We start from the raw sequence: 11,668 nt of genomic DNA, 5'->3' as shown, positions 1-11,668 counted from the left end.
GCAAGTTTAAGCATCTTAATTAGAACCCAGCGCACAAGTCTATTTTAGTCATAGGTAAGGAGTCCATGGTGATTTCGCTCTGAGGTGTTTCAAGAGGATCGCAGCCACCCAAAATAGATCTCCTCGTGATTCTAATGTCGGTGAGTCTAAAACACCGGTCACATTCCACAGGTCACTCGTTGCAGGTCACAAGTTGTTTTACCTTTTTGAAAGTAACCCAAAGCCCTCAATTTGGCTAACCCTAGTTTAGCCAAATTGAGGGTTTTGGTTACTTTCCAAAAGGTAATACAATGACCTGCAACGAGTGGAATGTGACCTGTGTTTTAGACCCGCCGTTCTAACGAGGGCCTGTAGCAGCGAGACTCCAATGCGCGTGCACGTGTTTTGGGGTCCTTTTTTTCTTCAGTGGTCTATGAACCCAAATTTAGATATGTCCATGCAGGACAAGGATTGAAAGCCTTCGCAAAAATTTGGTAACAAAAAGATATCACGGAAATCGTAAGGATTTCGTCTTCAAGGACAAATTGCCGGTTGCAAAAATCTCGCAAAATATTGCATGCACAAATAAAAAAAATGATTAACAAGAAAAAATTCCAAGAGTAACAAAGAGAAAAGAAGGGCCGTCGGTAAAAGCTGCAAATATCGCAAGGATTTCGTCTGCAACGATAAAATGCCTACCAACAAAAACCGAACATATTGCTAGGTTTTGCTAACGTAATTTAATTTTTATTCTTTCTATATAGAAGGCATTTTGTCGTTGCAGACGAAATCCATGCTACTTCTGCAATAATCTGGTTTTATCAACAGAGTTGGTAATGTAAATTGGCCACCGTACAGAGATTCTAAAAGCTGACGTTTCGAGTGTTAGCCCTTCGTCAGAGCGAATCAAGGAATTGTGGGCTACGTGTAGTTTTTATAGTAGAGTAGGAGCTACGCTATTGGTGGTAACATGGCAACGTGAAAAATTTAACATTAGTTAAATGAAGAGCGTTCGTTAATACCGTGGAGATTAAGGGTGCCGATTTGGAAGATGACTTTTTGTTCCAGATTCTTACGGCTTTCCGTCGTACCTAGATGTAGGGAAAGGCCGCAGATAGCCATGTGTTTTGTGGAGTGGTTAGGGAGATTAAAATGACGAGCGACTGGCTTAGATGAACCGTGGCTATCCTGTCTCTGTGGTCAAAGTGGGCCATCATCGTGCCCAACTATTTGATCGACAGTCAGCACTACAAACGTCACAAAAGGATAAGAATGACAGAATTCCATTCACCCTCACTTTCCATCGTCATAATCACGCAGTCAAAAGTATCATTCTTAATAACTTCAAATTACTCTTTTCGCAACCTCCACTAATTTAATTCAAACGCCACAAAAAACGTAGGCAGCTTTTTAAGCCTCATTTACACTAGGTCGTTTTCCTTGACAAGGTTTCCTTGGCAATGTAAATGGCCCGGGGGGGGGGGGGGGGGCAATTAATGTGCCAAGAGTTGTTGATAGGACAAGACGGAGTTTTCCTTTATGCAAAGAAAACTGCCTTTTGGTGCTCTTTCGACGCTGAGCAATGATTGTGAAACTTGCGGAATACATCGGCTAAACAAAACTCCAGTTTGGTACCGTGACAAGGTTAAGAGCGACCAAAAGGTTATGCAATTTATATGCAAAAAGGACAACTATTGCGTACACCAAAAACCTGCGGTACCATCAAAGTTTTTGTTTCGATATTGTAGTTTTAGCTTCGTGTTAAGTAATTTTTATAGCTGCGTACTTTATTAAGCTACTCTAAGAACGACGAGTTTTGTCACTCAGGTTTATTACTGTTATTATAAATTTTTACCCTCCTGAGATAAAGTCGTCTTCGCTCACTCACTTGTTTTGTTTTGTTTTACGAGACATCTGGTTTGTCTCTTCTACTGGGACTGGGCAAACCTGCCCAGAGGGAAGGAGCACGAACAGGACTCGAGGTCCTATGCGAGGTGCTCCACCCTACCCTATCCAGACCAGAAAGACCAGACCACAACACCGGGAACTACATGCCCTACTCTTTACGACAAGTGTGCGGGTTCTTTTACGTCTCACAGGATTATGAACATTGAAGGGTTGTGAGACGGGACCTCCGGCTTATCGTCCTTATCCGAGAAGACTGGAGAGTACGTCTAACCATTTGCAGATGTAATTACAAAGGCAGCACTTTCTCCTCAGTTATTTAAAGACCCTGAGTGTTGGTCCGGAGTTGAACTCACGACCTCCCGCGTGACAGCCCGGTGTTCAACCAACTGAGCCACCGGTGCGCGGTGGGAAGACAAACTGTCGAAAAAAGCATCCCATGTTAATGCTCTTAGGAGTCTTGGTTGTTATTTGCGTAGTGGACTCCGAGTGTGTTCCCGATTACATAAGATATTGGGGAGGGGATGGAAGGGAAGAAGCAGACCTCCTTCTTTGTACTATGTTGACGTCACTTTTGGGTGAATGATTACTTGCTAGGGTTCAAATGAACCAGCTACACTGCCACCTCTCCTCCCTGGAATTGTTCTTGAACGCTGTTTCCTCCGCGGGCATTGCGGCGGGCCCAAATCAGTTGCCTGTGAAAACAAAGACTGCCCAAGAATGGTTTCACTTCCTGTGCGTGAGGATCATAACAGCACCGAGCGGAGAGTGGCTCTGCGCCACTTGAAGACATCAATTTAGGCAACGCAGTTTATGTTCAATAGTTTCACGCGTAATTTTCTGGCTTAAAGATCAGCACACGCAAAGTACATTTCTATTACAATTACTTCAGCATCATAGCTCAGAATGACTTTAAACATTTTTGTTGAGGTAGGGGAATTTGATTCCAATTTCTACCTAGAGGGATGGGGAAATTGATGGTTTTTGCCTTCAGTTGAAGCTCTGTCAATTTTTCCCCCTCTCAAGGGACCAGAGAGAGGTGTTTCCATTGACTGGTGCATGTCTTATCTGTATACCTGTATCCATGTCAGTCCATACTTGCTGGTACAGATTAATGTCCCAAAATCAAACAATCACGCATTTCTTTACAAAATAATTATTGATTTTCTTCTCGCTGTGACATTCGAGAGGACTCCTGGTCATTTCAAAGTAGGATGATCGCCCTGGGTCCAAAGCGCACGGCACCCGTTACGTTTCAGTGAGAATTCTCTAGGCCCATGGAGAGTTTCCGGAAACACATGGTGAACGAAACACAAACATCATAATTATATATGAAATGAATAAGGGTGCGCACGATTGACCCTTTTCCGGAATAAGAATACGTGGAGTGATGATTTGAAACGGCATGTTTGGCGTTTTGAAGCCACAAGGATAAGCATCTTAGCAGGTGTTTGACAATTTCATTGTGAATCTCCGTAAAAACGAAAGATTTCTAACTTCTATTCCATGTATTCCTATTCCAGAATACGGTCAATCGAACGCACCCTAAGATAATGATGACAATGGGCCAATAGAGGGTTGTAAAAAACGAAACATCGAACAAAGATCATCACCCAACACCCACGTGAATACATCGCTATTTTCTAATTGTGCAACAGATGAGTATTTTGGACTGTACGAGCCAAATTTTCAATCCCTTGTCAAAAAACCACATTTCTGTAACTGACCTTAAAGTTAACCAACGCATGACTTTCTGTTGTGATTATACCCTTGTTTCAGATAGGAAAGAACTGTATTAGAAGGAGCAATTTTAAGCCAATAGTTCTGACACCTTGTCCGGTTTTTTTCCCAGCCACCCCGAACCTACCTCTTCGACTCTTTCGTTCGCCTTTGCAGTGAAATTTTTCAAACTTTACTCAGAGGCTTTAAGTCAGTTTTGCACTCGGCATTATTTAAATTAATCTTTGTAATATTTACACAGGAATAGCAATATTACCAAAAACTATTTACAAACTTCAAAACTATGACCTATTCTTACATTTTACGCAAGAGAGAGTGAACATTTGATGATGCGCATGAAATGGTAACTTCTGAACTGCAGACACTGAGAACTGTAACATATCATTAAGATAAAAAAAGGTCCATTTTCTTTAAGAATCTGTCAAAGTCTCGTTTATAGACAATTCCAAAGGTCAAACTGTAATAACAACGAACGACATCTGGGACTAGTTGTTCAAAACCCGATTACGTAATCCTCGATTTCTGGAAACTAGAGCTGATCAAAAGGAATTTCCACACGATTTTTAGCCTCCAACTTTGAGTCAGAAGGTTGATTTCCTTCAGCATAAAATTACGATGTTATCGCCTTTTTAAAAAAAAAAAATTCAAGTTATTTGGCATTTCGAGTTCGCCTAATATTAAGTTACATGAATCACATTATGGCAAGAGCCCCTCACCCCCCCCCCCCCCCCTCCAATTTAAACGTGGTTGGCATTTTAATCGCGGATTAGTGTTAATCTGCTTTTGAAAACTGAGCCCTGGAAAACAACAAGATATCACGAACATACGTCCAAAGTACTGGCTTGCAACCGAAAGGGAAAAATTGAAACTATTGGTTCAGTCAAATTGTATCCACAAACAAGACGCGTTCATGGCGCTAAATCCGGTCATTCTGGGGGTGAGTAGTTAAGTTGGAGTACACGCATGAAGTAGGACAAATGCATTAAATAAAAGATAACACAACAAACAAACAAGGGTGGGTGTTGATAAAGGGACAAGTTCGATAGCGTTCAATCAAAGCCTACCGAATTAATTAATGGCGTTTTTTACACGTAAAAAAGCGTTTTGTATCATCAGAAAAGTGCGCAAACAAAGCCCAGCGGGACTGCGTCATTTTTAGACTCTTGTCCCTGGGGGCAGTGCCGGGCTGGAGTAACATGACGTTATACACAGTCTTGCTGCCAGTGCCACCAGTCATTATCATCACATGTTTATGACATCAAAAGAAAATCACTTGCGGATGACATCACGCGAAATCTGCACCGTCAGAGAGGGATCAAAGATGGTTCGCCGGTTTGCGGCAGAAAGGGCAGCAGTTTTTCTGCAAAACCAGAAGCTCGTAGTCGTCTGTGTGAAACAACTGAAACAAAATAAATAAAATAAATAAATAAATAAAACGAACCTAAGGTGATTCTCGAGTGCTGCACTGCGCATATATTTCTGCGCTCAACTTCTTTACATTTTTTTTTCGCGCGCATCAGCGTCGGTGCTTTTGCCCATTGTTTCTCGACCTTGGTACCCAGCTTCAATTTTCATGCGCTGGCAAAAGTTAAATGTTCCCAGTCGCTTGCAAGCTCTTTTCTTCAATTTAGTGATGTCATTGTTGGAAGACTCTGAGTCGCCAGATGTGGTTAATTAAGTTCTGGTTCCAAAATAAGCTGTCTCACAGCACTTGTGTACCACGTTAAAATAACTGGCCAGTGTAACGCACTTCGAGCTCATTCGGTTTCATGAAATAAGGCGATATATATGAGAGATTAAGCATCGCGTTCACATGAAGTTGTTCCTTGTCATAAAAGTTTGATTGCTCTAACTTGTTTCTCTTCTTTGAGACGTTACTCACCCGGTTACACGATGGACACAGTGTAATTGACACATCTGGCAGTAACGACCGGTAGTATTGATATTTCAAAGGGACTGGCCACTTCTTGACAAGTACCTCGCGGCTATTCATGGCCTGCAGGGTTGATCGACCAACGCGAACTGGTACAAATTCGGATCCACCTTGCTGAGAAATACAAAAGCAAAAAGCTATTTAATAATATGACTGACATTTAAGATCGATTGGATTGAAAGTTTGTTGAAATGGGAAGGTGACAGCTTTATTTTCGCGTGATTAGTTCAAGGGCGAGTAAAGTCCGCACAGATTGATAAGAACATCACCACATCAACGCGTTTATTTGGACAACCCTGATGTCAATGCCGCCCCAATATCTGCCTGAACTTATCCAAGAGAATCCCGCACGCATTAACAATGAGAAAAGCTTATTGAATTTCAATATTTTATGACAGCCCACTGATTTTTAAGGCATCAGATTTGTATGCACATGCTCTTTAGTTCATCTCCCTCTGCATGTGGAGGGAATGGAACAGCCGTGTGGAAACGCTGGGTCTTAAAATTGTAAACTTTTAAGCTGCATTAATAATCCTTCATAACAGGGTAGCATATAACTAGTTTTCATTGTCTAGGTGGTTCCAGTGTGACAAACCAACTTATTATGAAACTCTTTCAATGAAACGCTCCAAACAAAAGGAGCGGTAATGAAATACCGTTTTGTTTCTCGGTTTAGCGTTGTCCGACCGATAGAAATGTTTGGCATTTCAAAAAAAAAAGTAACGACGTAGTTAAACCATTTTTAATGTCGCATAGCATAGGAGTTTCGGTGGTTGATCCTTTTTCCCACGTTGTCTTAATTTTACAACAACATTAACCACCTTTTCCGCCAGATTGATTTTGGGTTCACGTCTTTTTGTTTTCCTGGCTCCACAGCAATGATGCTGGGGTACTGATCTCCGATTCCCAGACAACTGGTGTTATTTTTGGTTTTTTTTTTACAATCCCACCGACCTAATATCAGGAAACGCATTAGACGCTAAACGAAAAAAAAAAAGAGGATGGCCTAAAGGCAGCTGAGAAAATTGCTGTTGTTAAAAGAAGCAGCTGAAAACGCGGTTGTTGGCTCAAAACAAACAAACAAACCTTCCGCTTTCGTTAAGAGAAATTTAGCACATTCGTATAATTTACATTTTCTTAAGTGATTGAAAGAAAAAAGAACAAATGAGAAGATCCATTTGACTTTTCCTGTTTTTAATCCTTTCTGTTTTCTCTTCGTCTTCTGTGTTTTTGACAGATATTGTTTTTAAGCGCAAAAACCTTTTTTGTTCTAATCTTTTTAAATGGCTATTTGACGACAAAAACGATATTATCGCGGGTAAATCAATTCTTTGCCTCATACACGCGCTTAAATGCAAATTATTAAAATAAGGCTTTGAAAAGAACGTTTAAAAAGACGTGGGAAAAAGTAGAAAGCGAACAGTTGAAAGGAAGGGAGTTTTCAATTGCTTCTGTTCTTATGATTAAAACAAAGGAACTTTGAAAATCCAAAAGCTTAAAGCTTCGGCCAGCACAAAATCAATCTTATGAGGACGAATTGCCCTTTACTTTTCCGTGAAAAGCGGATATTGAGAAACGTGACGCACCATAATGGAAATCTGATGGGCTTCAAAAAGAATTGTGAAAAAATTCATATGGGATTATTGTGAAAATTTGAGGCAAAAAACGTTACCCCGAGCCTAGATGCGAGTTTAATCGGACGACATAAGGCGTCATCTGTTAGTAGAAGTAGCCGTGGAAAAATATATTGTCAATATCTTGCAACGTGATCGATTGCCTGCAGAAGTGCAATTTTGCAAAACGCCGTCACGTTCAAGAATATTAGATTGACATATGTATTGTCAGTACTCAGGTTATCTACTGATTGGTTGGGAGAGACGTAATGTTATAGATCGTCTGCCGGGCACACGACGATGTCATTGGTTGCGAACTCTCCGAACAGCGCCAGATTGGTGCATTTCGATGTGCCTTTTCTGACACATTTTTGGCTCAATGAGTCTGTTTGTCCTGTTTAAAAAATAAATCGTTAATAAATAAACGCGAAGGAAGATGTTGGCAACGGTTGAGTGTGCATTGTTAGTAAATCAACTTTACCGTGTGTGTCGTTTAGCCTTGGTTTTCACTAGCGACGCAAGCACAAGCGGAAGCATAAGAGAGCTTATTTCACCGTGGAAATGGATTCGGGATTAAGCACAAGGATCAAAATTCATCCCTTTCCTTCTCTTTGCGCTTATGCTTCCGTTCGCGTTCGCCGCTCGAAACGCAGCATAAGCACAAGGAAATTTGCTCTGTTCGTTTTCACTTGCATAAGCTACTTAGTTATGCTTGTGCTCGTGCTTGCCTCGCTGGTGAAAACCACGCTTTTAATAGAGTTTTTCAAACCGGCTGCAGGTAACGCATTAGCAGAGTCCCTCTCAGTTCTGACATTTGTTTGAAATAGATTTTAGCAATACAAGTCGCTAGTTTATCTTTAGAGCGGTTTTCAATTGAGTGTCGAAAGTAATTAGCTAATTACTTTGGTTTTGCATCTACTTCACTCAGTGATTGGTTCAAAGTTTACGCGCCAACTTTTCAACCAATCAGAAGTGAAACCAAAACCAATTGTGGCTCGCGTGCACATTTTCCCGCCTTTTGTGTCGGCTACGTGTAATTACTTCGAGTTTTGATTGGTTTACTGGATTGTTTCCGTCCTTTTTGAGTGGTTAAAGTAATTACTATGGTTTTGGTTTTACGACACTCATTTCAAAACCGCTCTAAGCCAATCGTGTGTCCACTTATTCTTTTAGGAGGAGGGGGAGGGGGGTAGGAAATTCGCCAATTTGTGTGGCTTGAAAGTCACCGCGTGTGATTTAGCAAACAGCACTTGGTATCAAGTTAACATACTGATCATCGCAGTTATTAATCAACGTTGCTTGAGCAGCAGTATCGAAAGAAAGCCTGAAAAATTCAAGATGGGACGGGACTCAAGCCTTGATCGCTCAACTGGCAGATCACTGCACCGGTATCGCACAGGACTCTGGAATCGAATCCCGTTCAAGCCTGAATCTTCAGGCTTTTCTTTCGTTACTGCTCAAGTATCGTTGATTAATAACTGCGATAGAGCGGTTTTGAAATGAGTGTCGTAAAACCAAAACCATAGAAATTACTTTAACCAATCAAAAAGGACGGAGACAATCCAGTAAACCAATCAAAACTCGAAGTAATTACACGTAGCCGACACAAAAGGCGGGAAAATGTGCACGCGCGAGCCACAATTGGTTTTGGTTTCACTTCTGATTGGTTGAAAAAGTGGCGCGAAAACTTTGAACCAATCACTGAGTGAAGTAGATGCAAAACCAAAGTAATTAGCTAATTACTTTCGACACTCAATTGAAAACCGCTCTAATGGACATCTTAAATTGATTCATCTCTCAGCAGTACAAATATATGTGGCTTTCATATATATTAACTTTCGTCATCTCTTGGCATGTTGACAGGTTCGTCTTTGCCAATTAAAATTTGCGAAAGAGGAATTTACCCTGTTGTAATCATACTTATTAATCTTCAGTTTCTCTATCTATTAATCGAATATCTTTGGTAGAGCGGTTTTCGATTGAGTGTCGAAAGTAATTAGCGAATTGCTTTGGTATTGCATTACTTCACTGAGTGATTGGTTCAAAGTTCTCGCGCCATTTTTTCAACCAATCAGAAGTTAAACCAAAACGAATCGTGGCTTGCGCGTGCATATTTTCCCGCGCTTTGTGTCGGCTGCGTGTAATTACTTCGAGTTTTTATTGGTTTACTGGATTGTCTCCGTCCTTTTTGATTGGCCAAAGTAATTACTTTGGTTTTGGTTTTACGACACTCGATTGAAACTCGCTCTAAGATGTTTTTCTAACCTCAAAGCTCATCAGCTTTGCGGTGAATGGATCATCTTCTTGCTCTTCGGGCGGTTCCTCGGTTAATTGCAGGGTCTGGAAATCTGGTCATCGGTCAAGGAGATATTTGATAAGTACTACGTGTATGATTAAAAAAAATCCTCTCAACAGTGACAGTGGCCTGAATGAGCCAAGACAGACCCATTCTCGCCGTATCGTCTCAACAGAGGCTCGTTGAGGGAATTCAAGAGAACAGGTAACCAGAGAGAAAACGCTAACGTTTTCATCTATCAAAAGTCAGCCGGAAAGAATAACGCAGAGGCAGTGTGACCCAATGGTTAGGGCGCTCGCCTTGACTTCCGGAGTCCCCGGGTTCAAGACCCGCTCTGACCACTGGTTGAATTTGTTCCTGGTAGTCCCTGGTTGAACTTCTCAGCTGCATTTGTAAATAGCCAACTGGCTTGCCTCCGGCCAGTTGGGATTCTTAACAGTTGTTGGTGCCAGTTCTTGTTGTTCTGTCGTGGTTGCGTTTCATTGGTCCTGAAAAGCCCCTATGGAGAGTGGTCAAGTAAGTATGTATCGTATCGTATCGTAACGTGAAAGACTGAAGCGTGCAAGAGAACGCAACAGACAGACTAACACAGGGACAAAGACAGACACATAGATATAAACATGAACATAAACAAGGAGTCATCATCACAGAAACTGCTGACATAAACAGAGTCCTGGTTACAGAGAGATACTGACATAAATAATGTACACAGACATGGACAGCGACAAACACAGAGAGAGGTAATACAGGCAACGGCAGACACACAGACAGTTTTAGACAGCAACGTATAGAAAGAGACAGACATGAACAGGGGCATACAATACATAGACAATGTTGGCGAAGACAGACAAAGAGAAAGAAGGCCAAAATGAGAAGGACACAGACGCAAACACAAGCAGACAAAGACAGACAGGTAGGCAAAGACATCAATGGGCAAAGCCATTGATAGAGACTTCTTTTATAAACACAGCACTGTTTGGAAACTGCGTGAGATGTACCCCCAGGATTGCTGCCGTTCTTTCTTCCGTTGGTATCTCAAGTGGGATGAAAACAAGAAATAGACCAATTTCGATATATTAAAATTCAGTCCCAAACTAAAAGCATCACCTCGAGGCTCTGGGGAATAAATACAAGGATTTGTATAAGTTTATTTCCTAGAGCCTCGAGATGATGCCTTTTGTTTAGGACTGAATTTTAATATATCTAAATTGGTCTATTATGCCCACGCTTCTAAGGGCTTACGGCTACACACCTCAAGCGATGTCGCGCATTCTGAGAATAAGGAGAATAAAGCAACTGCTTGCAATCTATCTATGTTGTAAAGCTCTCTAACAAACGAAACATGATGCTTAACACATTACTGAGCCTCCTTGCATGTATTTGGTCCAAATGCTGTACACCTTGAATTAGGGCAAAGGATACTTCCCATATCTTTCTCCTGCCAGTTTGAGCCACTTTTCTTTCTGCCCCCGGTCTTCGTCGAGTCTTTCTCGATAAGTTTAAGAGCTTCTTCGTCACTAACGTAAAAAAAAGAAGAAATTACGAAACACCCATTATTATCACTGGAGTGGGTTGCCTTGCAGTCCAAGTTACCGCATGTATTATGAAAAGTTGTTTTAAGAATATTTACTTGAAAGAAAGATAAATAATTAAACACTCAATGTGCCCTATAATAACTGAGTCTATCTACAATAAGTGCTACACAGCAAAATTACAATTTCGTTTCCCGCTTTAGCTACTCAGCATCTTTTTTAAAGCAGTTTCCGTTATAATCCCTTCTTCTTTGCCCCGCCATAAGAAATCAGAAACCCATAAGGGTTGAAACGTGTAACGGCCCCTTGTGTGCTGGGAAACAAGCTTCTGAATATTCAATTTAATAAGTACCATATTTGGAACAACAAGAGCGAGGGGTTTCCAAATCAGTTCGCACTGAATATTCGGAAGCTGTGAACGTGCGTTACACGTTTCATCCCTTATGGGTTTCTGAAGAAAATCAATACGAGTCCTACCTGATGCCATCCTCTAAGACAAACTCAACCAACGGAAGCACCTCTGCCGAAAAAGAAAATAAACTGTGTTTCAATTCAAAATGCCTGAATCAGTTTAGAAGTTACTGTCCAAGTGACACAGCTACAACAAACTGGCGCTTAGCAATAGGATCACTCATAGAGTCTTGAACGACTTGTGCTTCTAAACAATCAC

General features: G+C 41.2%; 1 protein-coding gene across 2 annotated transcripts in view; it reads right to left on the bottom strand.

The window, feature by feature from the left end:
• Positions 1-3,781: 3,781 nt before the first annotated feature.
• The window catches only part of LOC138056842 (intraflagellar transport protein 122 homolog), a 43,757-nt gene continuing 35,870 nt past the window's right edge, over positions 3,782-11,668 (bottom strand). Inside the window, exons 43-47 of one of the 2 annotated variants that reach the window (XM_068902755.1) lie at positions 11,476-11,518; positions 10,889-10,983; positions 9,436-9,518; positions 5,507-5,671; positions 3,782-5,023 (exon numbers count right to left, since the gene is read on the bottom strand). In XM_068902755.1, coding sequence (XP_068758856.1) covers positions 4,940-5,023; positions 5,507-5,671; positions 9,436-9,518; positions 10,889-10,983; positions 11,476-11,518 — 470 coding nt within the window. In that variant the 3' untranslated portion in view covers positions 3,782-4,939. The remainder of the gene's footprint in view (positions 5,024-5,506; positions 5,672-9,435; positions 9,519-10,888; positions 10,984-11,475; positions 11,519-11,668) is intronic. The other variant, XM_068902756.1, reaches the window with a different exon arrangement.

This window comes from Montipora capricornis, chromosome 7 (genome assembly GCF_036669925.1).
Source record: "Montipora capricornis isolate CH-2021 chromosome 7, ASM3666992v2, whole genome shotgun sequence".
NCBI classification, from domain to species: domain Eukaryota; kingdom Metazoa; phylum Cnidaria; class Anthozoa; order Scleractinia; family Acroporidae; genus Montipora; species Montipora capricornis.
This window is presented reverse-complemented; position numbering and strand designations above follow the sequence as displayed.